General features: G+C 38.8%; 3 protein-coding genes across 3 annotated transcripts in view; 2 read left to right on the top strand and 1 right to left on the bottom strand.

The window, feature by feature from the left end:
• Positions 1 to 4,670, top strand: part of meiob (meiosis specific with OB-fold) — a 33,981-nt gene extending 29,311 nt beyond the window's left edge. The window contains exons 13-14 of the mRNA XM_039776378.1: positions 2,305 to 2,391; positions 4,542 to 4,670. Of these exons, the coding sequence (XP_039632312.1) occupies positions 2,305 to 2,391; positions 4,542 to 4,670 (216 nt within the window). The remainder of the gene's footprint in view (positions 1 to 2,304; positions 2,392 to 4,541) is intronic.
• A 260-nt stretch (positions 4,671 to 4,930) lies between these two features.
• Positions 4,931 to 6,293, bottom strand: fahd1 (fumarylacetoacetate hydrolase domain containing 1). The gene has a single exon (XM_039773974.1). The coding sequence runs from the start codon at positions 6,125 to 6,127 to the stop codon at positions 5,465 to 5,467; it is 663 nt and encodes a 220-aa protein (XP_039629908.1). The 5' UTR covers positions 6,128 to 6,293; the 3' UTR covers positions 4,931 to 5,464.
• A 52-nt stretch (positions 6,294 to 6,345) lies between these two features.
• Positions 6,346 to 17,942, top strand: LOC120541956 (hydroxyacylglutathione hydrolase, mitochondrial-like). Its single transcript, XM_039773973.1, has 9 exons — positions 6,346 to 6,462; positions 7,487 to 7,659; positions 7,780 to 7,844; positions 8,067 to 8,184; positions 8,435 to 8,543; positions 9,218 to 9,321; positions 9,430 to 9,531; positions 9,823 to 9,902; positions 16,908 to 17,942. The coding sequence occupies exons 1-9, from the start codon at positions 6,393 to 6,395 to the stop codon at positions 17,005 to 17,007; spliced, it is 921 nt and encodes a 306-aa protein (XP_039629907.1). The 5' UTR covers positions 6,346 to 6,392; the 3' UTR covers positions 17,008 to 17,942.
• The last annotated feature ends 7,008 nt before the right edge of the window (positions 17,943 to 24,950 follow it).

The raw sequence follows: 24,950 nt of genomic DNA, 5'->3' as shown, positions 1-24,950 counted from the left end.
ATTACAGATAACAGCAACCCAGCTGTCAGCAGGTTTTGATGCTGTTGTGATGTTCATCATATTTGCTTTTTTTTAAACCCTCTCCTCATTCAAAGATGACACTTATTCAAGTGTTAGATCACCTCCTATTTATAATGTTAAAAATAAAATTATAATGAACATAAATAAACTGACTATCACCATAACAATATGTTTAGTGTATCTTGGGAGTTCCTTCTTCTCTGTGCTTTGGTGTGGCCATGTGGAAGTTGATCTATTGCTGCATTTATGAGTAAGCAATTTGTATGTGTTATGTATAAGAAGATCTCCAAGTTGAAGTGTTTCCCACTTCAGTGTGTTCATGTGAGTTTCTGTTTGGGCTATTCAGAAAAATGATAAATAGTTGCTGATATACAAAAATAAGCAATTAATGATAAATGGCCTTTTTTGTGGAAATATCTTGAAAAATAAATCTATTAAATATGTATCACTTTACTCTAAATGAATTTCAACCTAACAATAGCATTTTCGGATTGACCAGATTATAAGTTGTATTTTAAACAATTGACTATGGTCAATTAGAAATGTATCAGAAAATCAGAAACTAAACTGAAAGATTTATTAGAGAGTCCATAGCAGCAATTGTACCATGACAACTCTCTTTGAAAAAGTCTAATAAAAGGCAACAGTTAATGGCCACATTTATTACTATTAATTATTGCTATTTGTATGGTTATCCTAGCTAGTTTTTGTGTAAATCCTCTTTTATTATAATATTCATCTTAAACATTACTTTTTATATTATTAAGAACATTGCATATTGAAACTACTGTCTGCATTGGGGTGGTTTGGGTGACACTGTATTTGAAAATCTCAATGAGAGAAGTCTGTTAGATTTATGATTCTGTAAAATCAAGATTCAGGGTGATAGGAATTGATTCAAAATTTTGTGAATATACTATAATACATTTCACAGGGTTTTGCAGAACACCTATTCAAAAACTAATAATAGTGCAATTGTTGATCTTATGTAGCAAAGCCTACAATGAAAGTAGAAGAACTAGATGGGAAGACAGCCAACAAGCGGTGGAGCAGATTTAAGAATTTTACATACAATACCGAAAACAAGTTACAGTATTTCTCAAAATTTTAAAAGCATCACAAAATAAAAGAGAAGTCTAAGGGGGATAAATAAGGAGCTAAAAAGAAAGCTACAAAAACAAAAATGTATAAAAACAAAACACGTACAATAACTACAAGACCAATAACTCCAGCACTAACTGTTGGGCTTATGAGCATTTTAGCAGTAAAAGAATTGTAATGGAAAATAGTGAATGCTCTAATTTTGTTTTGGTTTTTTTTTTTCTCCATACATTTTGCCACGTGAAGGAGTCAGTAACCCCCAGTAGTTACTGGTACACAGTGATTTGGAAACTTGACAGAGAAGTTGTGCTTAATAAAAAGGCTGCAATACAAAAAGTACTGTGACCAGAACATTTACCTTTAGAGTACTTTAGGAGGTTAATGAGTACATACATAAAGTCTTGATGTGTACTTTTTCACAGCACACTGAGGAAACTCCTAAAGACTGGAACCTTGCACATGTCCCGATATCTAAAAGCAGTATCTATAAATAACAATAGGTGAATATGCTGAATGAAACACTATTTGGAGATTACAGGATAGATGTGCTAAAAATCTAATGGGTAAAATCAAGTAAATGTTGAGGACCCAAGAGTGTATAAGTAAGCGTTTGATTATATATTTACTGTAAATCCTTAATATAAGTATTTTGAGAAATAATAACCTACTCTGGAAATGCCTACAGATTGGATGCTAGTAATCTTTGCTCTGTATTATTAAAAAGGTGATCAGGTGAACTGTAGAAACTCTAGATTAGTATCACAGGAAGATTAATGGAGGCCATAATTAAAAACAAAGGGGAGCAAGAAGGGGTAGTGATTAACAATGCTGTTATACATTCTCTGAGTTGATATTAATGTGCACACTAATAAGATGGTAGATAAACTTAAAACTTCTTGCAGATGAAGTCTTCCTAGATACTGCTTTCCACAATGGCATAAATTAAGAAAGCATGACCCAGCTTTGACTCTGTTTGGAAAACTGAAACATGTTGTCAAACAAAATCATATGTTAATCCTCTTATTTGTTAATTTAGAGTTGCACCCAAGCAGAAACTCGTTATGCAAATTTATTCAAACAGGGAGTCCACATTACTAATCTATTAAATTTATGTTTCCATTGTTATGTATCTTTTGTACAGTTGTTCATTCTAAAAATAAATAACTTTGTTAATACTTACAGGTTGATAACTTTTTGAACCTAACAGAAGACCAAAAAACATCTTTGAAGTGGCAATTCCTTTTAGAGCGCTGTAAAATTTTTGTGAAGGTAACCAGATTTTCTTGTATAATTATAGTGGTTCACATAATCTGCCCCCCTCTAAAATACCACCTCTTACCTCAAATTGTTTCACATGATACTGGCCGTTTCATCCTTACTATGGCTATTATCACAGCTCCTCTCCTTATTTTAAGCACAATGAGCTATTAAATTTCTTCTTGGATCTGCCTCCTTTCAAACCTTGGTATTGCCTTTGGTAGTGGCTTGATTTTCCTTGAACTTCTCTTCTAAGCCTTCAGTAGCCCTTAAAGGGTGTCGCCGATTGTCAGAGGTGCTGTGCTGCCACCAGATGGACTGTAATGTTATAAGTTGCCTTCTGTCAGTCCTCTAATGTGCTGCCCTTTATAAGAAAAGAGGTACATTTGACAAACCCTTTAAGGCTTTCTTTTTTCACTTTAGAAAGAGGGCTAGGCATCCCATATTATAAAGTCTTCTACTCCTGCATATATACCCTGAGTATATCCTACATAATGCACTGCCATGTCAGTTTATGATCCCCTGTATCAGCAGAGGTTATTTCTCATCCACAGCCAAAATGTTCTCAATATATGTCCTGTGCCCTCCTTTCTCCCCTGAAAACCTATTGCGCACCAGTTAACCAATTACTTCGGGTTTGATTTAAAGGAGCTACTAAACATCCTAGCAAAATTACTGATATGTGTCGATTGATGTCTGTGCTTTGCCCAAAAGAAAGAGGTACATAAACATGGCACACATTATTTCAGGTAATAATATTACACCCAAACCCAAAAACTGCAGTTTGCAGATTATTAATATCATAGGTATGGTTTAGTTTCTGGATGTGTCCAGGTATGCTCATAAAACATTCATCTATGCCTTTACTGTATATTCTGAACCTACCAGGTACTAGCCTATCACAAAATGTAGGAGCCAACTCCAGTTTGTTTTTTATGTCTATGGTTTGACACACTCATTCATATTACGCACCCATATTTGTTCAAACTTACTAATTTAGAGTTGCCAGTTAACTAGAGTGTGGAAGGAGCACAGAGTTTCTACAGGAAGTCCACATAAATACAAAAGGGACAAACACATTTTTTTTAAAGAATTCAGGATACTGAGAATTGAATCAGAGTCCAGTTGCTGTAAGGCAACAAAGTTATCTACTGAGCTACTTGGCTGCCTACTTGGCAGAAAGCATAGTTAACATACACTGAATGAAGTTTCTGTACCAAAATTACAGACAAGACCTAATGACCTAACTATTAATGACATAGTATTGGTCACTTTTAATTAATAAGTAAATGTATGCTGAAATCAACTTTGCAATACTAGTTTTTCACTAATTAACATTAAATGTTTAATCACATAAAATAATTTTTAGAGAGTAAATAAATAACAAATAGCTAATGCTTGTACAAACTTATAATTAAACTAGTATGAAAACAAACGTAAAGCATTTAACTGCATTTATTTAGATCTAAGACTAGTTATTCCGGATCCTTTGTAGTATCTCAGTATTCTCTTGTTTTTTACCTTGTACTTTGTGTATATTTTTTTATTCAGCTTTACTTTGTATTGTATCCTGGCCTGTTTTGTAAAGCACCTTATGATGATCTCACTGTTTAAGACAGTAATGTAAAATATCTTTTATTCTTGTAAATATACAAAATAAAATAAATGATTCAATGTAACGTCATACTTAAAAAAGTCAAGATTTCAATTTATCTATATATGTTTGGCAATTTTTGCAAATTAAGTGAATACTTCTCTAAATAATTTAATATACTTGAAATATCATATAAACCCTGAACAATATAAAATATTTAGTGCATGCATTTCTATTTCAACTTTAATAATTTCAATCATTTTAAATATTTAACACTTTCATATTTTCATTAGCTTGACAGTTGTAACATAGCTGATTTGTGTAATGGTCTTTTCTAAATACAAGTAACAAAGGAAACACAACAAACCAAAAGCATTGCATTTGTTTCTTATTTCCCTATTATGACATTTTCAGATATAGTTAATTAGCTTTCATGAAGCTGATGAAACTGAATATCTCTCATTGTGCAATATATCTATGTTGACTGTCTTGTAAAGAAATTCTTAAATAAAAATATATTACAGCATTGTACGTTTGCATTAACCTACCATTCAAATACTCTTTTAAGATATTTCCAGCATCCCAAGCAAGAAGTGGCCTAAGAGTCAACATACTGTCATGTACTTTAGCTGATCCTGAAGAAGTTTGCCAGACTTTTACTTCCCTGGACAGTGACAAGCTGACAGAGAGGCACTGATACATGCCAAATAACATATCTCTACATTAACATCGTCCAACGATTTGCAAAAGGACATTTGTCTCAAACATTGCTTGCTTTTATTGTTCTTAAGTATGGTACAACTTTTTTCTGCTAGTCATATGTTCATGTTATTTGATTAAAAGAGTTTTTTCTTTTCTCTTGTTTAAATTTAAAAGACTTTGCAATGGTTTAATGTGGTCTTTTAGAATATATACTTCTTGTTAAAAGTAAACAAGTACATGATAAAATGAATGCGATTGTTTGTTTAATTGTATTGTAAATTTTATTATTGAATTAAAAAACCTTGATTCTTTGCAATTGTACACTGAATATGTGGAATTTGTGGGAGGGGTGAAAATATAACTGGTGTTGGGTCGTGCAGATATTTTAATACATCAAAGTAAAACATTTTGATTTGATGTTATAGGTAATATATATTTTTTGTATGTTAAAAGTGAATTAAGATAATACAATATGATAAACGTTGATGTTCTGTACAACAAACAGATTGAAGTACGATGCAAACCCTGAGAAACGTGTTAAAAACAGTAATACATATTTGAACGATTATTGAATCATCAATAAGCATCCAGGCAGTTACAGTACTCTGCATTAGAATTAGCTTATGAAAGAAATTGCTACACAGTCAAAAATTTATGTCGTCTGAAAGGCATTAAAATGTACTTTTCCCTGATTCTCTTGAAAAGGTCATGAAGCTTCTTTCCACAAAACACATGCTATTATTTGATTCTGGGTCACTTTAATTTCAGTGGTGCTGATTTAGCCATAGATCAGTCTCTTCTACCCACCCTGAACTTCATCTTCAAGATGCCCTCAATCCCCGCCTCCAATTCGTCATTTTCTTGAACACTTGAAACTCCCTTTGGTGTCCCAGTCAAGATCAGATCTCCCTCCTCCAGCGTGATGATCTCGCTGATATAGCTGATAAGGTATGGGATGGAAAAAATCATTTGTGATGTGCTGCCTTCCTGTCTCAGTTGATCGTTTACCTTCAGCCAGATCCTGACATTTCCTGGGTCACAAAGTTGTTCTTTGGGTATGAAATCGCTTACTGGACAAGAAGTGTCAAAGGCCTTTGCCAGAGTCCACGGTTGACCTTTAGATTTACATTCGTCTTGGGCGTCTCGAGCCGTCATGTCCAGGCAGAGTGCATAGCCGGCAACGTGCTGCATAGCGACTTCCTGCGGAATAGCTGTTCCCCTTTTCCCAATCACTACACCCAGCTCGACCTCGTGGTGCAAGTTGTGACAGTAGTAGGGCACTTGGATTGGGCTCCCTTCTCTTACGTAAGCGCTGGGTGGCTTAAGGAATAGCAACGGCTCACTTGGCACCACGTTACGAAGCTCCGCTGCATGTGCGGTGTAGTTCCTACCCACGCAGATAATTTTCTTACCCCACTCCCAAAATCGTTGCACGTTTCCAACAGAAGCCATAGTGAATTCAGACAGAGGGCAGAATCCGATTCACCGGCGCATGCTCTGATTGGCTGACCTCTTAAACCAAACCTTCTACGTGCGTCTTACTGAAGTACATTGCCAAGAAGGACAGACTGGTCTGAGCACAGCGTGCCGCCTCTACACGCGACCTTGTTTATCATAACACACCTCCCGATCTGATTGGCTGATAGATGAGGTCAAAGTAAGAGGGAGGGAACTGAAGCTGCACTTGGGTCCAAACAGAGTTCAGTTCCTGTGTGCGATGAGGGGTTTGGCACGGCTCACGGGTGTCTGCGCCCTCGCCGTGTTGGGAGCTGCTGCGTACAGATTGGGTATGTGGGGCAGCATTTGGCATGGGATTTAGGAGGGTTACTGAGAGGAAACGGTGAACGTGAAAGAGGCAGCCGGTCAGCAGTCATAATGCCTCCTTGAGTCGAGGTGGATAAAGGGGTGAAGCTGCCGATCTACACTTTAACAGAAAGTGGGACATTCCTATCGTCAAATTGAAGGGTGAAGTCGCGCGCGCGTGCGTATGTCTGTCTGTCTGTCTGTGTGTGTGTGTGTGTGTGTGTGTGTGAGAGAGAGAGAGAGAGACAGAAAAAGTACTTGGCGAAAATTAATTGTAACAGTAGGTGGTCGTGGGTGTGTGTGCACGCGCAAGAGAAGAGTCGTCTTTCTGTACAGCTATATGCTAAAAGAAAGTGAGATAACTGAATATGTTGTCATTTCTGCAAGTACAGGTACAAGACGAGGATTCTGCATAAATATGGAGGAGAGTACGCATCCGTGAACGAGAGAAGAAATGGTCATGTGCACGTGTAGGAAACGAATCAGCAGTGTGTGCCGGGGTGTTGATGATGCTAATTTAAAAGATGGGATGAGTCACGAGTTTGTTGAAGCTTGCACAAGACCCGGTGCCCCGTGTGCTCAGAAGAAGTTGTGATTAATTGTATACGTGTGTGTACTTGTGTACTTTACAAATGAGGAGTTGGTTTTGTGGGCAGTATGAAAGTGAGAGACTTTGATCCAGTCCGCGGAGAAGATGAGATTAGTCATATTTGAGTGTTTACAGTTAACATATTAGTCAAAGTGAGACTGGAATCTGCGCAGAGAAGTGTCTGTAATGGCTATGTTTATGTGTGTGTGAACATACGTGAAAGGAGCCGATATTCAATTCATGTGCAGATAGAACATTATACTCTTTATGGAGTATGTGTGCGTAAGTGTGTGAAAAGGAAATTCTGTAGAGAAACACACATCAGGATATCTGTAGCATTCTGAAAGCTGATTACACCCAACCAAGTTGCTGCAGGTGTTGGGTAAGGCTAGCCATTAGATGTGATCTCTTATTTGCAGGCCCTGTGCGGGTGGGCACGTCTTCTGTTCACACCTCCCAAAGGACACTCCTAGTTGCTCAGTCTGACATGAGGATCGAGTTGCTGCCTGCGCTGACGGACAACTACATGTACCTCCTTATCGACGATGAGACCCACGAGGCTGCCATTGTTGACCCCGTGGAACCACATAAGGTTTGAGTCTCATGTTCATGTGCACACTGAATTATTCTGTAATGGATGGAGGGAATTGGGAGTTCTGGTTAGGACACAAATTTATTTCTCAAACCTGTGTACTTTTACTTTCATATCCAGGTTGTAGATGCTGTCAAGAAACATGGGGTAAAGCTGACAACCGTCCTGACCACACACCACCACTGGTAAGCCAATGCCTAGGACTTGATTCCTGAACCCATCTAGTCAACTGCTTTGCATCTGCTTCAGCTTTACTAAATGTTAAAGGTTGTATGTGTGGCTTTGGCATGCTGTTATAGTGCACTGTGCTAATTTGACACAAGCAACTAGTTCAGCCTATACCACCAATTCCATATTCTGTTGTAGATATACATATCCACAGATAAATTATATAGTTCTCTCCACAGGGACCATGCAGGAGGAAATGCAAAGCTTGTTAAAATGGTGCCAGGGCTGAAGGTTTATGGAGGAGATCCACGTGTGGATGCACTTACTCAGAAAGTGACTCATTATGACACGTTCAAGGTATGAAAGAAAACTTTATAAAGCTGGTGGTGATTATACCCCAACTTCCCCAAAGACCCATTTTCAGACCACCTGAATCCAGTAGGCCATCTTGGTGTTTCCCTAAGCCCGGTTAGCCAACTGACTTTAAATCTGTGGCCTGTCTCTCTGGATGGCATTTATTACCAGTTCACCCTATCTAAGCCATGTCTTCACTGCTCTCCGCCCCTACTTTAAAAACCATCTGACCCTTCATTTTTTTTTAAATCAGGTTGGCTCACTGAATGTCAAGTGCCTGTTCACACCATGCCACACATCAGGACACATCTGCTACTTTGTTTCCAAGGAGAAAAGTCCAGACCCACCAGCTGTGTTTACTGGTAAGAGAATAAAGCTTTAGATCCTGCCAGGGTACAACGCAAACACCAGAGTTTTGAGCTTGGTACTGCCTGCTTTTTTTTTGAGTACTCCATGAATTGGTTATTCAGAATTCAGGCTAAATACTGAAACAGGTGTTGATGGGTGACTAGTTCACATGTGCAGGAATCCTGCTTGTCTGTTTGTGATGTTTGTCTTCACTCATGAGACTTTAGTATACCCATGGGCAGAAATGTGTGGTTTGATATGACATTTTTATTGAGCTCAAGAACGCTGAAAGATGACAGAAAGTGAGATAGTGGCAGGCAGGAAAGAGGGCTTCTTGGCCATATTGAGATGACATCCACTGGCCACCTAGAGTACTGTCTTCCTTATATAGTGGGCGCAACCCATCAATCAGAGAATCATTGTTCAGCTCTGCTATTACATTTGAAATCGGTTCTAAGCCCCAACCCCCCTGTAGCACTTGAAAGGTGCAAATCTTTTTCATTCAATCTTTTCAAACATTTTTGGTGCAGCTATCACTGCATATTTGCAGGATTGGATGTAAATTAATCATGACATTCATTTAAAGGAAAGGGTGGTCTGTTATCCTGTGCAGACCATAACAGGAAAAGATGTGATGTCCTTTTCTGCTCTTGATGCCAAGGTCTTCGTGTGAATGTGTCCCTTTTAGGTGACACCTTGTTTGTTGCTGGCTGCGGGAAGTTCTTTGAAGGCACTGCAGATGAGATGTGCAAAGCCCTGCTCGATGTTTTGGGACGCCTTCCTCCAGAGACGGTAAGCATGAATGACAGTCTCACTCTTGAAAACATAGACTCTACCCATTGGGTTACGGTTTGGATTTTAGTCAGAAGTATGCAATCTTTAAGACTGAACCTTTTTCAGAGAGTCTTCTGTGGCCATGAGTACACAATCAACAACCTCAAGTTTGCACGGCATGTCGAGCCAAACAATGAAGCCATCAGAAAGAAACTGGCATGGGCAAAGGTAAAGTACAATAAGATTTGGACCTCATGATTTTGTGTTGTCTTGAATAAAGATATAAAGGGGGGGCATTCTGATATCCAATTAATGAGTTCAAGGGGGTGTTGTTGATGGGATCTTTTATGAACAAACTGGGCCATCCAGTACTTAGGCTGTTAATGACACAGATAATGAAGAACATGACACAGACTGGTCAACTGGTTCAGAACGGTCTCTTTTATTATTGATTTAATTGCCACTGCCGGGAGAGTAAAATGGTGCTTGTTGATGGCAACTATTCAACTCTTCTTGCAGGCAACATATGACCGGGGAGAGCCCACCATCCCATCCACAATTTCTGATGAGTTTACATTTAATCCATTCATGAGAGTCAGGTGAGTCCATAGTGTGACACAGGAAATATCAGAGAAGCTTGATCTGTACTTACTTGAGTTCATTATTTCATCTGGGGCAGAAGGAGCTGGGTGCTTGGGGTGGTGTTAGTTGTCCATTTAACAATTTTTAAAGGTGATCAACAACAATATAACATTTTTTTTTTCTTGTCCTTTGAATGGTGTGTGACCCTAACCTTTTATGCCTCTATCTCATTTTGACAATATTAGAGCCCAAAGGAAACACTGGTAATCATATGGGTATAATGATGGGGAGTTTAAAGGAATATTCCACCCAAAAATGACCTTTTTTAAGTATGTTTTCTTGCTCCATGTGGTTTGTATTGGTGGCTGAGAAAATTTTGTGATCCCATGTTTATGAGCACAACACAGATAACTTTTCTTACATAACAGATGTCTGTGGTGACCAATGCTGGACAGCTGCAAAAAATGTGAAAAACATCCCTGAAAAAGTCTTGCATTTGTTGATTTGTAATACAATCTTGAAAAATACTGTAAGTGCAGTGTACAAACACAGAACATGTTCAAATGGGATTGAGCTTTTGAATTGAGGACAGGACTTTTGACCAATGAATCAGGATGAGAGGCAGGCTTTCAATTCAAAAGCATTTGGGAAAATCCGAGCAGCTCACAAAATATTTAAGTTTTAGCCAGTAAATGAATGCATTTTTGTACATTGTGAGCATATGATTGGTGGACTTGACGTGTCTATGCAGCAAAAGAAACAGGAGATTTTGTCATGGATGTGTTTGTTATTGTTTGCTGTCATCCAATGTCCGTCTCCATGGAAGCCTATTCTAACAGAAACTTTGTCATTTGGATCACCATGAAGACATGAGATTATAAATTGTACTCTGCCCTCACTACATACCACGTGGGTTAGGTAACAAGAGAAGTCACATTTTTGGATAGAGTATTCTTTTAAGGATTTCTCATCGGAGGGAGAAAAAGGTTTACTTAGTCATGTAACATTCTGGCATGTTGTACTGTATTTGTGTATTTAGTACAGGCTGATACACTCTGGCTTTGTCTTTCCCATGCTGATGTTGTTTGTGGACAATAATAAATGATGAGTGATAAAGTTGTAGTAGTATTGTTACATGTGCAGTGGACAGTGAAAGTTTAATTTGCATATTTGGCCAAAATGCAACACATGGCCCCTTTGTGGTGTGATGGTAAACAAAAATGTGTTAAAATACAGAACCTTATATTAAATACTAGAAACATAAATCAGCTTATGTGCATGTAATCCTGACTCCTTTTTCGAAACCTTTTGGGAAAAACCCTGAGAAAAACTCTAGATGAGTTAGCATACTGTAAATAGGCTGAGCAGCCATATGCCCGAGGATCAAGAATACATGTTCTTTTATAACAGTTCTAAAGAGGTTGCCATAAGCAAAGAGCACCATCTAGATAGTAAGGTGACTGACACTGGCCGAAACTGGAAAAGTAAGTAGAAATGTCAGTGGTGGAAGGCGGGGCACAGAAGACCCTGCACATGTTCTGAGTGTTCAGGACACTGTAAATGGTAGTCCAAAGGTAACATAGCTGGCCGAGGACCTGGACTGTCAATCCTAAGTTTAATGGTTCACCTCCAGCCTCTGAGTTAAGAATGGTCGTGAACTGTGTATGTGCTAAACTTGAAGCACACTCCTTGTGTGACCTTGAACAAGTTGTTTACCCCACACATAATGTACATAGTTTGGACTAAAAGACCCGCAGTGAGTTAGGTTTTATGCCAGTAGTCTACTGCTATTGAACAACCCTTAATGACTATAGTGTGGGCATGATTAAGTGTATGTGCCCAACAGTCCTTCGATCCATACCTGCTCATAGGGTTAAGGGGTAGGCAGAACCAAGATGCGGTTATGCCAGGACAGTTTAGAGTAGTTAACCTAACATTCATATTTTTGGGGAATGAGGAGAATAAAATGCGCACTGCACTGGCAATCGGAAGGTTGCCGGTTCGAATCCTGTAAATGCCAAAAGGGACTCTGCTCTGTTGGGCCATTGAGCAAGGCCCTTAACCTGCAATTGCTGAGCGCTTTGAGTAGTAAGAAAAGCACTATATAAATGCAAAGAATTATTATTATTATTATCCACACCAAATCCAGCTTCTGTGTAATAATTACACTACCCACTGTGCGAAATATGATGAGTGAATGCAATGTATTTACTTTTGGTGTCTTTTAAACTGTGCCTAACATTTTTGGCCATTTTCCTTTTTTTTTTTTTTTGCTAAATTTCAGGGTAAATTTGAAACATAGTAAACAATATATATACGGTATGTAAAACTAAGTCATTTAGTGCAGCTTGCCTTATGGAGCCTGTGTCCTGAATTGTCGCTGTAGAGTGCAGATTTTCTTCCCATGTTGTGTGTTTGTTTTTTTTGTTTTTTTTCTCATTCAGTTCAGACCCTCTCACTTTCTTCACATTGTATTGTGTTATAAATTTACTTTTAAATGGATACATTTGCAATTTTTGCCCTTTGAGCTACACTCTAATAACCCATACTGCAAAAGTGAAGATTCATTAATATAAGTATTCAGACCTTAATTCAGAACTTTTTGAAAGCCCTTTTGGCAGAAATTACAGCTTCAAGTCTTCTTGGATAGGCTTTGTACACCTGAATTTGAGCAGTTTACCCCATTCTTCCTGGCAGATTCTCTCTGGCTCAATTAGACTGGATGGGAAGCATCTGTAAAGTGCCATCTTCAGATCTGTCTACTCATATTCTTTTAGGTTTAAGTCTGGACTTTGCTAAACAAGGAGAGTCTGAGACTTGTTCCAAAGCCACCCCAGAGATGACTTGGATGTATGCTTCAGGCCATTGTTGTGCTAAAAAGATGAACTGTTGCCCCAATCTGAGGTTGTGTGAAGTATGAAGCAGGTTTTCTTCAAGGACATCTTTGTATTTGGATACATTCATCCGTCACTCAGTTCTGACTGTCCTCCCTGTCCCTAGTGCTGAGAAGCACCCGTGGCATTGTACAGTACTCAGATCCAGCATGATTATAATATGTGCTGCCCTCCTTGAGAGGCAGCAAAGGAAAGAAAATAAATAATCTGGGGTGTGAGTGACCAACACTACTTTCCTATTACACCAATTTAAGTATAGAGACACACCAGTGAAAGCAGGGTCAAGTAAAAAAAATGATTATTATAAGACAATACACATGCACACTGTAACAAAAAACCTTATATACATAATATTGTACTGCTGTGCTTCCCTCCCACAAATCACGGCATTAAATACTTAACAACATACATTACTAATGGAGATTTGAGCAAGGGAAATAAAACAAAAAAAAACCAATGGATTTTATAGTCCTTTAAAGTTTTATCTGTACGTGGTAGTTGAGCTCAGTCTGAAGTGGGGAATGAGGCGCCGACCATACCTCCTATTCCGGCAAACGTACAGTTTAACCGTTCCTTGTGCTGGTCCGTCAAGTCCTCTCACGAATACCTTTCGCTCGAAAGTAGAAATAATTTATCTGAAAATGAACCCGGGTTCACCTGATGATATCCATGAAGGGTCAATCCTTTCCCTGGTGCCTCTTTCTGTGCTGGCCTCCTCCTTTCTCCTAGCTCTCCTTTTCTTTTTTCCCGCCACCTATTTACATACTGATAGCTCCTCCCCGTACAGTCTGTTGACCCTCCAAGCCAGGTGCTCCCCTCCCTCTGTACAAAGGGCCGGCCTTACAAATTAAAGCATTCCACTAGAAACAGGAATGGGATAAGGTTCAAACTTACAGGGACACACACATGTATTCCGGACGACCGTTACAGCATGATTAGGTCATCACCATGTTTCTCCATTATGATGGTATTAGGCAGGTGATGAGCAGTGTCCTGATCTTTGCCAGTCATAATGCTTGGAGTTCTGTCCAAAGAGGTGATTTTTTTTTTTTGTCACATCTGACCAGATAATTTTGTTTTCATTATAACTGAAGAGTGGCTTCCTTCTAGCCACTCCACCATAAATGCCTGATTGATGGAGTGCTGGTGAAATTGCTGTTCTCCCAACAGTTTCTCACATCTACGCAGAGGACGTGTGAAGCTCTGTTAGAGAGATAATTGGGTTCTTGGTCACCTCCTTCACCAAGGCCCTTCTTGCTTGGTTACTCAGTTTGGCTAGACAGCTGAGTCCTGGTGGTTCTAAACCAAGAGTTCCCAAAGTGGTCGATATCGACCCCCTGGGGTCAATTTGAACTTTCTAGGGGTCAATAGTTTCAATAAAAACATTTTGGGGTCGACAACAGCAAAAATAGACCCACTTATTACTGCTACTTGTTTATTGCTTCAAAATATCTATGATTCCAATAGGTACCTAATTAAGAAGTAAAATAATTTAAAAAAAAAAAAAAAAAACTTTTTTGATAAAAACACATTACATACCAAACTTGCAAATGAAAAGGTAAAATGTGTCATTAAAAGAGTCACATGTAAGAATGCATGAAAATACATGTAGCACAAACATGTCTGTGCATTGTCTTATTGAACGTATTAAAGCAAGTGCACTTGCTTGCGGTGGGACGAGACGACAGATACTCAATATTAGCAGAATCTATCAATCTTATACAGTCATGCTTTAATAAAACACTATAAATTGGTTCGTTTGATGTGACATGTACTTATTTGTGAATTGAACTTTGAATATAGTTATTTATTGAGGAGCAGTACTATGAAAAAGAAAATCAGAGGACACAGTTTATTTATTCAAGTTTGAACAAAAACCTTGTGTTTCAAGTAAGTACATACTTTATTGTTTTTTTTTATCATGGGGCTGTCAAAATTGTTTGTTAATAAAAGTTTTTATTTCTTCAGATAATAATATGACTGAACCAAAAAAGAAATGCAGACAGTACAGCTTGGACTATTTGTACTTATTTTGAATTTACATATTTATTTCATAAATGTCAAAAATGTAAAAAACTCTGCTCATATTTTGTTGCTTTAATTTTTGTTAGTGCATGTTTCGATAAATTAAAATTAATTATAAATTAATTAAATGTTGCACGAGATAATGCCATATTCCATAGTCCTTTTATCTTTTTCCATCATTAATTACAAGTGATTAAAATTAAAAGTATGATATCTAGTGAAATATTTAATATCGAGTACTGTACAAATTTATTAATTTGAGTAAAGTAAATGACTAGGGGTCGATGGTTTTAAAAGTTTTTGATAAAGGGGTCTGAGGCCAAAAAGTTTGGGAACTCTTGTTCTAAACGTTTCCATTGCAAAGAGGCCATTGTGCACCTGGCAACATTCAACGTTTTAGAAAATATTTTATTTTCTTGCCTTGATCTGTGCCTCACCACAGTTTGATCGCAGAGGTCTACAGAGAGTTCATTGAACTTCATACATACACCTTTTTCCTGGCAGGCAGAGTGAATTGTGGGACTCTCTATACACAGGTGTGAGCCTTTCTAAAAATGTCCAATCATTTCAGTTTGCCACAAGTGAATATCAATCAATTTCTAGACACATTTCAAGGATGATTAAAAATCTGGAAGAACCTGGCCACAGCAAAGTGTCTGAATATTTATATGAAAGAGAGATTTCAGTTTTTAATTTTCAGTACATTTTCACACCTTTCAGAAAACATTTTCACTTTGTCATTTTTGGTTGTTGAATGTACAGTAGATTGATTGGCAAAAATAACAAAATTTGTTCATTTAAAATTATATCTACAACATAAATTGTGTAGAAAGTAAAGGGGTCTGAATACTTCCTGAATTCACTGTGTGTGTGTGTGGGTGTGCGGACCCTGCAATGATTCGTTCTCCTGGGTTGTTTCCTCCTTTTGCCCAGTGCTTCCAGGATATTCTGTGGCCACCTTTCACCCTGAAATGGATTATGTGTCTGTGTGTGTAAATAGGAAACTAGTGGGCCTAAAGAAAACCCACAAGTACACCGGGAAAACATACATATTCAAGGAAGGCAGTGACCATGCCAGAAATCTTAACCCACCTCTCTGGAGCTGTGAGGTGCCAGCACTTAAGATTGCACCACCATGTTGCTCATGTCCACCTTTGCACATCCATCTCCCGCAACTACTGTAGAAGCTACTTGCTTCCCAACCCCCCCCCTCACATTTGTCAAGCTGGTTGCTTCTTGTTTAACCAGTTTTAAAAATCCTTTAGGGTTATTACATTGAGTCAGGACTTCAGCACTGCTGCATTTTGTTCCATCTTGGTCTAATTACCGACTGATTTCTGTCATTAAGCTTTTAATGTGTTCTTCATGATCCATGACAAAGGAAAACAGAAGTGTTTTGACGAATTCATAACATATTTATTGGGATAAAAAACACCAAATTGAAGAGGGGAGGTTGCATAAGGCTTCCCCTTACCCATTATAGTGTTGGGCTCCGTGGGGGAGGTTTCACTGCCGTCTGTTTAGTACACAAGTATCCGGCCAGCCTTATTTCAGCTTTCACCATTCGTTTTAGCTGTTTTGTACCCGACCTGTCTCTCTTTGTGATTCAATGTACAACAGCAGGGTGTAGCATCAGTTGTTGTGAAGAATAGTCCCAGGTACACAATGATTAATAAAGGGTTAAAGAATTTTTCTCCCACATGCTGAAGATGTGTCAATTGGTTATTTTGCAGTGTGAAATTGGCCCAGTGTGAGAAGTGATTTGTACGCTCCAACTCTGTAGAGGACAAAGCAAGTTTATAAAACTAATAGATGCATGAATGTGTGTGGTTGAGTGCGTGCATAAATGTGATCCACAGTGGAGTGCATCCCTTACACGGCAGGTTCTTTTCTTGCTCCTGATGCTGTTAGAGTAGACTCCAACTCACTGCTGGCCTATAAGAGAAAAAGTGGGCCCATGAAATTAATGTAAATTCTGGCATTGGTAAAGCAGAATCTTGCAGGATGTGTTTTTAAACTATAAAAAGGGAACCTGGAGCACATCTCCAGCAGAAGATAAGAGCTGTTCATATCACTGTTTCACATCATCTTTCCCCACACTAGGGAGAGGTCTGTTCAGGAGCATGCTGGGAAGACTGATCCTATCAGCACAATGGCAAGCATTCGCAAAGAAAAGGATGGCTTTCGAGTCCCCAAAGACTGAAGATGGGGGCAGAAGACCTGGCTAGTAGCACTTCACCACTTGTCACCTTCAGCACTACTATTTTGAATAATATGAATGTATATAGAGACATATTTGCATTTTAAATGACAATAAGTTCATTTTCATTCCTTAAATGTTTTACTAAGAACGGAGGAGTGATTTTTAATGCAAGGCACACTGTCACATGTTCTGTGTGATGTTTTAGGTTCAATACCAGCGTGACATTAATGTTGAGTGGACAAAAGATTACACTGGCATTGCAGTGCTCTGTACGAGGCTGCTAAATACTAGCCATACACTTTCTCTTCAACATGCTTCATGTGTATGTAGGTAGTTTCCTGTCCCTACTGTAGTGGGCCTGGCTCTTGAGCCATCCTTATGACCACTAGGTAGAGCTGGCCCTTTGGAAATGCCAACGGACTTGTGTAATTTTGCGCTGCTGCTTAGACTCAGCCTCTATAAATTAAACAGAGCTTGTGCCTCATTTAAGTAAAAATCTATTAAAGTGAAGATTATCAATTGTGTGCCTAGCTTTTCTATCTTCTGCTCCAGCAGTCCACCCATGCAAGTGTCTTATTAGAACACCAGAATAATATTGATGAGAAGAGGTCATTCAGCTTAACAAAGCTTGTTAATTCTATTCATGTCATTTCTCCAAAATCACTTCAGGTCCATAAAGTACTATGGTCTACCACACTAGTTGGTAATATATTATATGTGCTTATAATTCTTCTTGTGAAGGAAAACCTTTTCTGGATTGTGCAAAATTTATCCTTAAAATGTTTCTGTGTGCATTAGCATGTCCTTGTTCAAGAATTTATTTTAAAAAAATAGTACGCATACATCATGCTAATGGCTGTCAGAATTTTAAATACTTCATTAATGCCACCTCTTAATCTATATTTGTACATATTAAAAAAGTTCAACTCCTTCAATCTTTTTCTTTTATCATTCTGCCACTTTTTTGTGCGCTCATATGTATAGTTGCTGTATGTTTAAGTATCTTCATGGCCTAATTGGCATGTTAAGGTGTTTCAAAACGTGTCACTTCCTGTGCCAATCATATAAAATGGGTGACAAACTCGGTTCCTGGAGGACTGCAGGGGCAGCAGCAGGTTTTCTTTCCAGCTTCTTTATCCAGTATTAACCAATTACTAATGCTTATGGAACAGACTATTTTGCCTTGATTTTAATTGACTTCCATTTTAAAAGTTCTCATTTTCTCCTTAACCAGCAATCAAGCAATACTGAGACAGATACAAAATGAGTCAACAGATAACCAGGCTAAGTATCTTTCATACAAAAAATATTTGAAAAGAAAAAGAAAATTACAGGTAGTTCTGTATATAACTGGCGTGGCAAAATGAGAACACTAACAAGACATAGCATTACAGTAAATAATGTGTTTCATGAACCACAAAGTGGCTGGAATGAAAATGGGCTGTTTGATACCCCAGCGTTAACAGGTCATCTGTTGGATTGCTTTGCATCTCTTTATTATTCAGCTTTGCCAGTTAAGGCAGAATACGTCTGTTAACTTAGTAGCAGCAATTAGCTACTTATTAAGAAAGTTGCTAGAATGAAAACCTACAGCCACTGCAGTCATCCAGGATCTGAGGTTGACACCACAGATATAAAAGAATAGTGGTAGGTTATTGTGTCTCTCTGCCTTGATAGTGCTGAAAATATTATCTTGGTGACTTCACCAAACATGCTCAGCTCTTTTCAGCTGATTTCTCTAGTGGGCACAGGAGCACTTCTACAAAAAGATCCGTTAATAATCTGAATTCAAATCTGTAGTTGAGGAAGTAACTTCTCTGACTTGTCACCAGGCATTGGATTTCCTATAGATGTGTGTCCTAGGATCTGTTGAGTGAGGAGTGTTACATTGCAAATATGGTCTTTCCAGAGATGATGGTGACTGCCAAAGGATTCAGTAAAATACACCAGTCAATACAGTGTTCCTCCACTGAAGGTAAGTGGCAGGGTGGACCGCAGGGCATGGAGCTTCTGCACATGGGTCTCCTGGAACCTGTCAAGAGGCCGAGTAGATGCCTGCGGTGTCCGCCCTTCAACTATAGGTGAGACGATCATCAAGCGTGTCCCCTGTGGAGTCAGGGTGGTGGTGCTTATGCTAAAAGTTTCTATGGGATTTCCTATCCAAGAGATAACACGCAGAGATTTATATTGGTGACTCGTTTGTCTTACATTGAAACCTTGAATGTTACTTCCTTTGCTCTACATCATATTGAACCCTTGGTGAGTTTTGCTGCTTCTGCGATACTTGGCCGACATTATCTCTACTATATCGTGTCTTAGTTATATGTGCTGTTTAAAACTGCTTCATTTTTATAAACTTTTTTTTTCCATTTTATGATTCCTTATACAGCCTGGGTGGGTTGACATATTACTTAAGAAGACTTTAATCCAGAACCTGTTTATCTCAATATGGTGATGCTTTGTTGTGAAAAAGGTATTCACAAAAAGGACAACTAATATTGTTTAATATTGGTGCTGCTGCGGTGGGCTGGCGCCCTGCCTGGGGTTAGTTTCCTGCCTTGTGCCCTGTGTTGGCTGGGATTGGCTCCAGCGTACCCCCGTGACCCTGTAGTTAGGATATAGTGGTTTGGATAATGGATGGATGGACATTAATGCTGCTTAAACTGTTAGCCTTGATTCACACTTGCATCCTGCATTACTACCCTATTTAACATTCACTCAGCACAGATAATCTCAAGTACAAAACAAGAATGCCTCAACATTGGCCGAGGTTGGCAACCTCTACTTCGATACCTTAACCCTCTGCCACTCTGTTTACAAGCCGTGATTCATGGAAATGTCCATCCGTCTTCAGATTGCTTGCCCTAAAAAGGCTACACTTCAGAATACCTTAGCAAAAACAACCAGGAGCCAATGCAGCTACTCCTGATGGGTTTTTTGTATTCCGATAGCTACATTTAAAACGGATGCACAATATAACAGAAGCCAAAGGGCTAGTCACTACCTCTGAAAGAACATAAGCTAAATGAATGCCTTTGGTTTCGTTAACTATCATTGTCATTGCAGCAAACAACAGGACAACTTCAGCAAAGCAATACTCAAACTCAATTTTAATCATTACTGCACTCTTTACTTATCCATCCATCCATTATCCAACCCACTATATCCTAAATGCAGGGTCATGGGGGTCTGCTGGAGCCAATCCCAGCCAACACAAGGTGCAAGGCAGGAAACAAACCCCGGGCAAGGCGCCAGCCCACCGCAGACTCTTTACTTACTACAATCATTATTTGCAGGAAATAAAGGGCATAAATATTAATATGAAAATATACAACCTGAACGATTCACATCAGGGTCCCATGGCAAGCTTCTTATCAGATGGCCACAGCTTTACTTATTGTAGTGTTTGTTTTCTTAAGCCAGGTGTGATGCTTGGGAGTGGAGGGGTGGTCTATAGATGGCAAAATCTGAGTGAGTTGTCTTCTTGCTGGCAATTATGTTGTAATTCTAAAAAAATCTTTCAAATCCTTTGAATTTATAGTGACTCGCTGGCTGCTTTATGCAAGATGTTGCATCAGTCGAAATACTGAACAGCCGATAACTAACTATGAACCAGACTATTGTAATAAATTCTAATTAACAATAACAACAATGCAGAGCCTATTATAGAGGATGTAAGGAATAAAGTAGTTAATGAAATGCCTAATAAACATTACTGGTGTGAAGTTACAATCTTTGACTATTTTTCTTTGACTAAGTTATTTGTGAACAAAAAAATACCAATACTGTGAGATTCAGCCATTTTTAAAAGATGAGCAGCTGTGCGCATCTTAGTTAGTGCACGTTAGTCTTCCTTTGAAACAACCTTTCACCCCCAGGGGTGTGTTTTCCTCCAAAAAATCACAGCAAGCTGTTGGTGCCACATCCTTTGTAAGAACTTCTATCTTGAAGGCCACTTCTATCACACAAGTGAACAGACAATGTAGCCTTACCTTGAGAAAAACAGTACCAGAAATAGGAGACAAAATGATTATTTCCAGGTCTCTTTTGTTAACACAAACATACACTATATTGCCAAAAGTATTGGGACGCCTGCCTTTACACACTCATGAACTGTAATGACTGCTCATTCTTAATACATAGGCTTTAATATGGAGTTCGCCCACCCTTTACAGCTATAACAGCATCAACTCTTCTGGGAAGGCTTTCCACAAGGTTCAGGGTTGTGTTTATGGGAATTTTTTACCGTTCTTCCAGGAGAGCATTTGTGAGGTCAGGCACTGATGTTAGACAAGAAGGCCTGGTTCACAGTCTCCGCTCTAAATTCATTCCAAAGGTGTTCTTTAGAGTTGAGGTCAGGGCCCTGTGCAGGCCAGTCAAGTTCCTCCACACCAAACTCGCTCATCCATTTCTTTATAGGCGCAGTCATGTTGGAACAGGAAGGGGCCATCCTCAAACTGTTCCCACAAAGTTGGGAGTATGAAATTGTCCAAAATGGCTTTGTATGCGGAAGCATTAAGAGTTCCTTTCACTGGAACTAAGGGGCCAAGCCCAACCCTTGAAAAACAACCCCACACCATAACCCCACCTCCACCAAATTTTACACTTGGTACAATTCAGTCAGGAAAGTACTGTTCTCCTGGCAACCACCAAACCGAGACTTGTCCATTGGATTGCCAGACAGAGAAGCATAATTCGTCACTCCAGAGGACACATCTCCATTGCTCTAGAGTCCAGTGGCGGTGTGCTGTACACCACTGCATCCAACGCTTTGCATTGCACTTGGTGATGTAAGGCTTGGATGAAGCTGCTCGGCCATGAAAACCCATTCCATGAAGCTCCCTACGCACTGTTCTTGAGCTTTTGGTCTGTAGCTATTGACTCTGCAGGAAGTTGGTGACTTCTGCACACTGAGTGCCTCGGCATGTGCTGTCCCCGCTCTGGGATTTTATCTTCCACTTTGTTATAATACCACTAACAGTTGACCGTGGAATATTTAGTAGAGAGGAAATGTCACAAATGGACCTATTGCACAGGTGGCATCCTATCACGGTACCACACTTGTATTCAATGAGCTCCTGAGAGTGACCCATTCTTTCATAAATGTTTGTAGAAGCCATCTGCATGCCTAGGTGCTTGATTTTATACACCTGTGGCCATGGAAGTGATTGGAACAACAGAATTCAATGATTTGGAGGGGTGTCCCAATACTTTTGGCAATATAGTTTACTTCAAAGCTTTTGCTGCTTCAAAGAGGACATATTCAGTAAATTGTTAGGCTTTTATGTTTCAGTGGCACCCTGTGCTCCATAGGTTCCATTATAAAATACTAGGACTGGCAGTGTATGTTTTAAAATTGAAAAGTTGTACTATTGCCTTGCAGTAAGAAAAACGGGGTTTGTGTCCTGGGTCTTCCCTGTGTGGAGTTTGCATGTTCTCCTGATGTCTGCGTGGGTTTTGTCCAGGTGCTTAGTTTCCTCCCACTGTCCAAAGACATGGTGATTTAGTGGTGCTAAATTGGCCCATGTGTGTGAGTGGTTGCCCTGAAATGGACTGGCATCCTGTCCAGGATTTGTTCCTGCCTTGTGCCCTATTTTAGCTGGGATAGACTCCAGCATCCAACCCCCTGTCCCGAAAAGCTGGTCTGGAAATACACGACAGATGCATACATACCATATTTGTAAAGAAATAACTTTGACTTGAAAAATACCAAACTTATCCTTTAAAATAATGGATAATTTGGCAAAACAGTCAAAGACAGGCTTATGAATAAATAAGCTGTGGTGAGAAAGAATGGCTGTAGTAATAAAAGGTTAGGTCTTTACTTTTTAAGTCATATCTATAGTAGTAAGGTGTTGTACCATGTTAGTCATTATGGATGCAAAGCTATTGGCTAATAAAGTTGTTATCATCTTTTAGTTAGCCAATAAAAGGTGTCATTTTGCTCACGTTCTCATTAAGTTATACCTACAAACTTTTAAAGACAAAATCAAACTGGATGTAGTGGTATATGTGGCAGTAGAAAGACAGTGGAATATTGTAATGTGCATTATAAGGCTCCCAAAGCAAAAACTATATCTTAAATGTCAATGTCTACAGAGTGTAGGATAAATTATAATGGTTCATACAGATTTTGCACACATTTTAATTCTCTTCCAGTTTTTATAACACTACACCATTTTTTTTCCACACACTATTCACATACATGACATTTGATATATCACTTTATTGTTCTCAAAATGAGATCTTTTTTCAGATATTTAGGCTTCTTTTGAGAGTCATGGCTTAATGACCATGAACGAATTCTAGACATTATACTGATGGCTTTCTAGGATTAAAGCGAGCAAGCTAGACACTGAGCGTGTTGACATAAGGCTGTGCTGGCTGCCTGCACCAAAGTGCACAGTGCTGTGTCTGCATAAGTTACTGCAGCAAGATATTAGTCATGTCTAAATTACAGGGCAAAAAGGATTATTTAAGGTTACGCAAGGACACCTAAATTTGGACTGAAATATAGGACTGTCCTAGGAAGTAAGGAAAGGTTACTGTACTTTAAACTATGTCACATCATCCCAGTGGCTATTTATTCTGACTGTCAATTGAAAGGGCTCCCTAGAAACAGTCATGTGCACCAGTTTTAAAATACAGACCTAACCTGTCCCATCCCCGTCATATCACACTAAGCCCTTCTTTGACAGGTGAACAAATGATTTACAAGGCCACGGATGAAGAGGACAGTGCGAATGATGAGGGCATCATGTGGAGTCTATTGGGGATCTGTGCTCAGACTGTTCTTCTTTATATTAATGACATTAATTTTTAGGTAGTACATAAACCTTTAAATAAGCAGATGACACCAAAATTGAAGCAGCAGTGAATACTGAGTAGTCAGTAAAACATCTCAGATAGAGTTTTATAAACTTGGAATTTGCAGTTTAACGTAGACATGCAAGCAAAATGGCTGTTAATTATAAATGCAAGATGGGCAAAACAAGCCCACAGGAAACAAAATCTGTAAAGGGATTCACACTCAGTTCTCATCATCAGGGAATCAGTTTAAAAGCAACAAATTATGTTAGGTTTATAAAAACAAAAAATATTATATGGACCCTGTAATGCATAAGGAGCATAGCTTCTGTACTCCACTGTGCAGTTCTGGTCATCTCACTATAAAAAAGTATGCAGCAGCACAAGAATCTGCACAGAGAAAAGCAACTAAGTACAACCCTGGACAAAATGACATGTGCAATACTACTCGATAAATAGATAGTACTTTATTTGTCCCCAGGGGGAAAATCTGGCTTTTCACAGAAGGTCAACAAATAAATATTGTTAAATTATGACACACAACAACCCCCCCTCTCAAATGACTAAAAAGAAATAAAACATTTGACTAAAGATTAAAAAGTGCAGTCACACTCATTTCCATGTTTGTCCTTTAGGAGCAGACATTCAGAGCTCCAGGCTCCACTTCCCTACCTGCCTGGTGGTAACAGGTAAGTGCCTAATAACAGGCTTGTAGCTGTGTGTAAGATGGATCAGATTGTGGTTGGATCTGCCCAAAGCTGCAGTTCTATCAATTAAATAGTCAAATGTGTACTCAAAGACACCACCAAGAAATTAAGTTGGAAGCACAATCAAGAATGAAACCAGCAATCATTTTCACACATAGAGCAGGGGGAATGTGGAGCAAACTTTTTATTTCATTGTTTAACATAACATATACCTAAATAAAGAAAATACCTCGGCACAATGATAACATTAATAAACAACCAGAAATATTTAAAAGAAGTGGAGGTAACACAAACAGGCAGATTAACAAGTGCAAGGGAAATAGGTGAGATCTTTCTCTTGATAATTCACAATGACAGTCATTTAGAAAAAAAAAAATTATGTAGTTTACAATTCAAACTGCTGAGTCATATCATTGAAACACAGCTTAC

The sequence above is a fragment of the Polypterus senegalus genome, chromosome 13, assembly GCF_016835505.1.
Source record: "Polypterus senegalus isolate Bchr_013 chromosome 13, ASM1683550v1, whole genome shotgun sequence".
Taxonomy (NCBI): domain Eukaryota; kingdom Metazoa; phylum Chordata; class Cladistia; order Polypteriformes; family Polypteridae; genus Polypterus; species Polypterus senegalus.
This window is presented reverse-complemented; position numbering and strand designations above follow the sequence as displayed.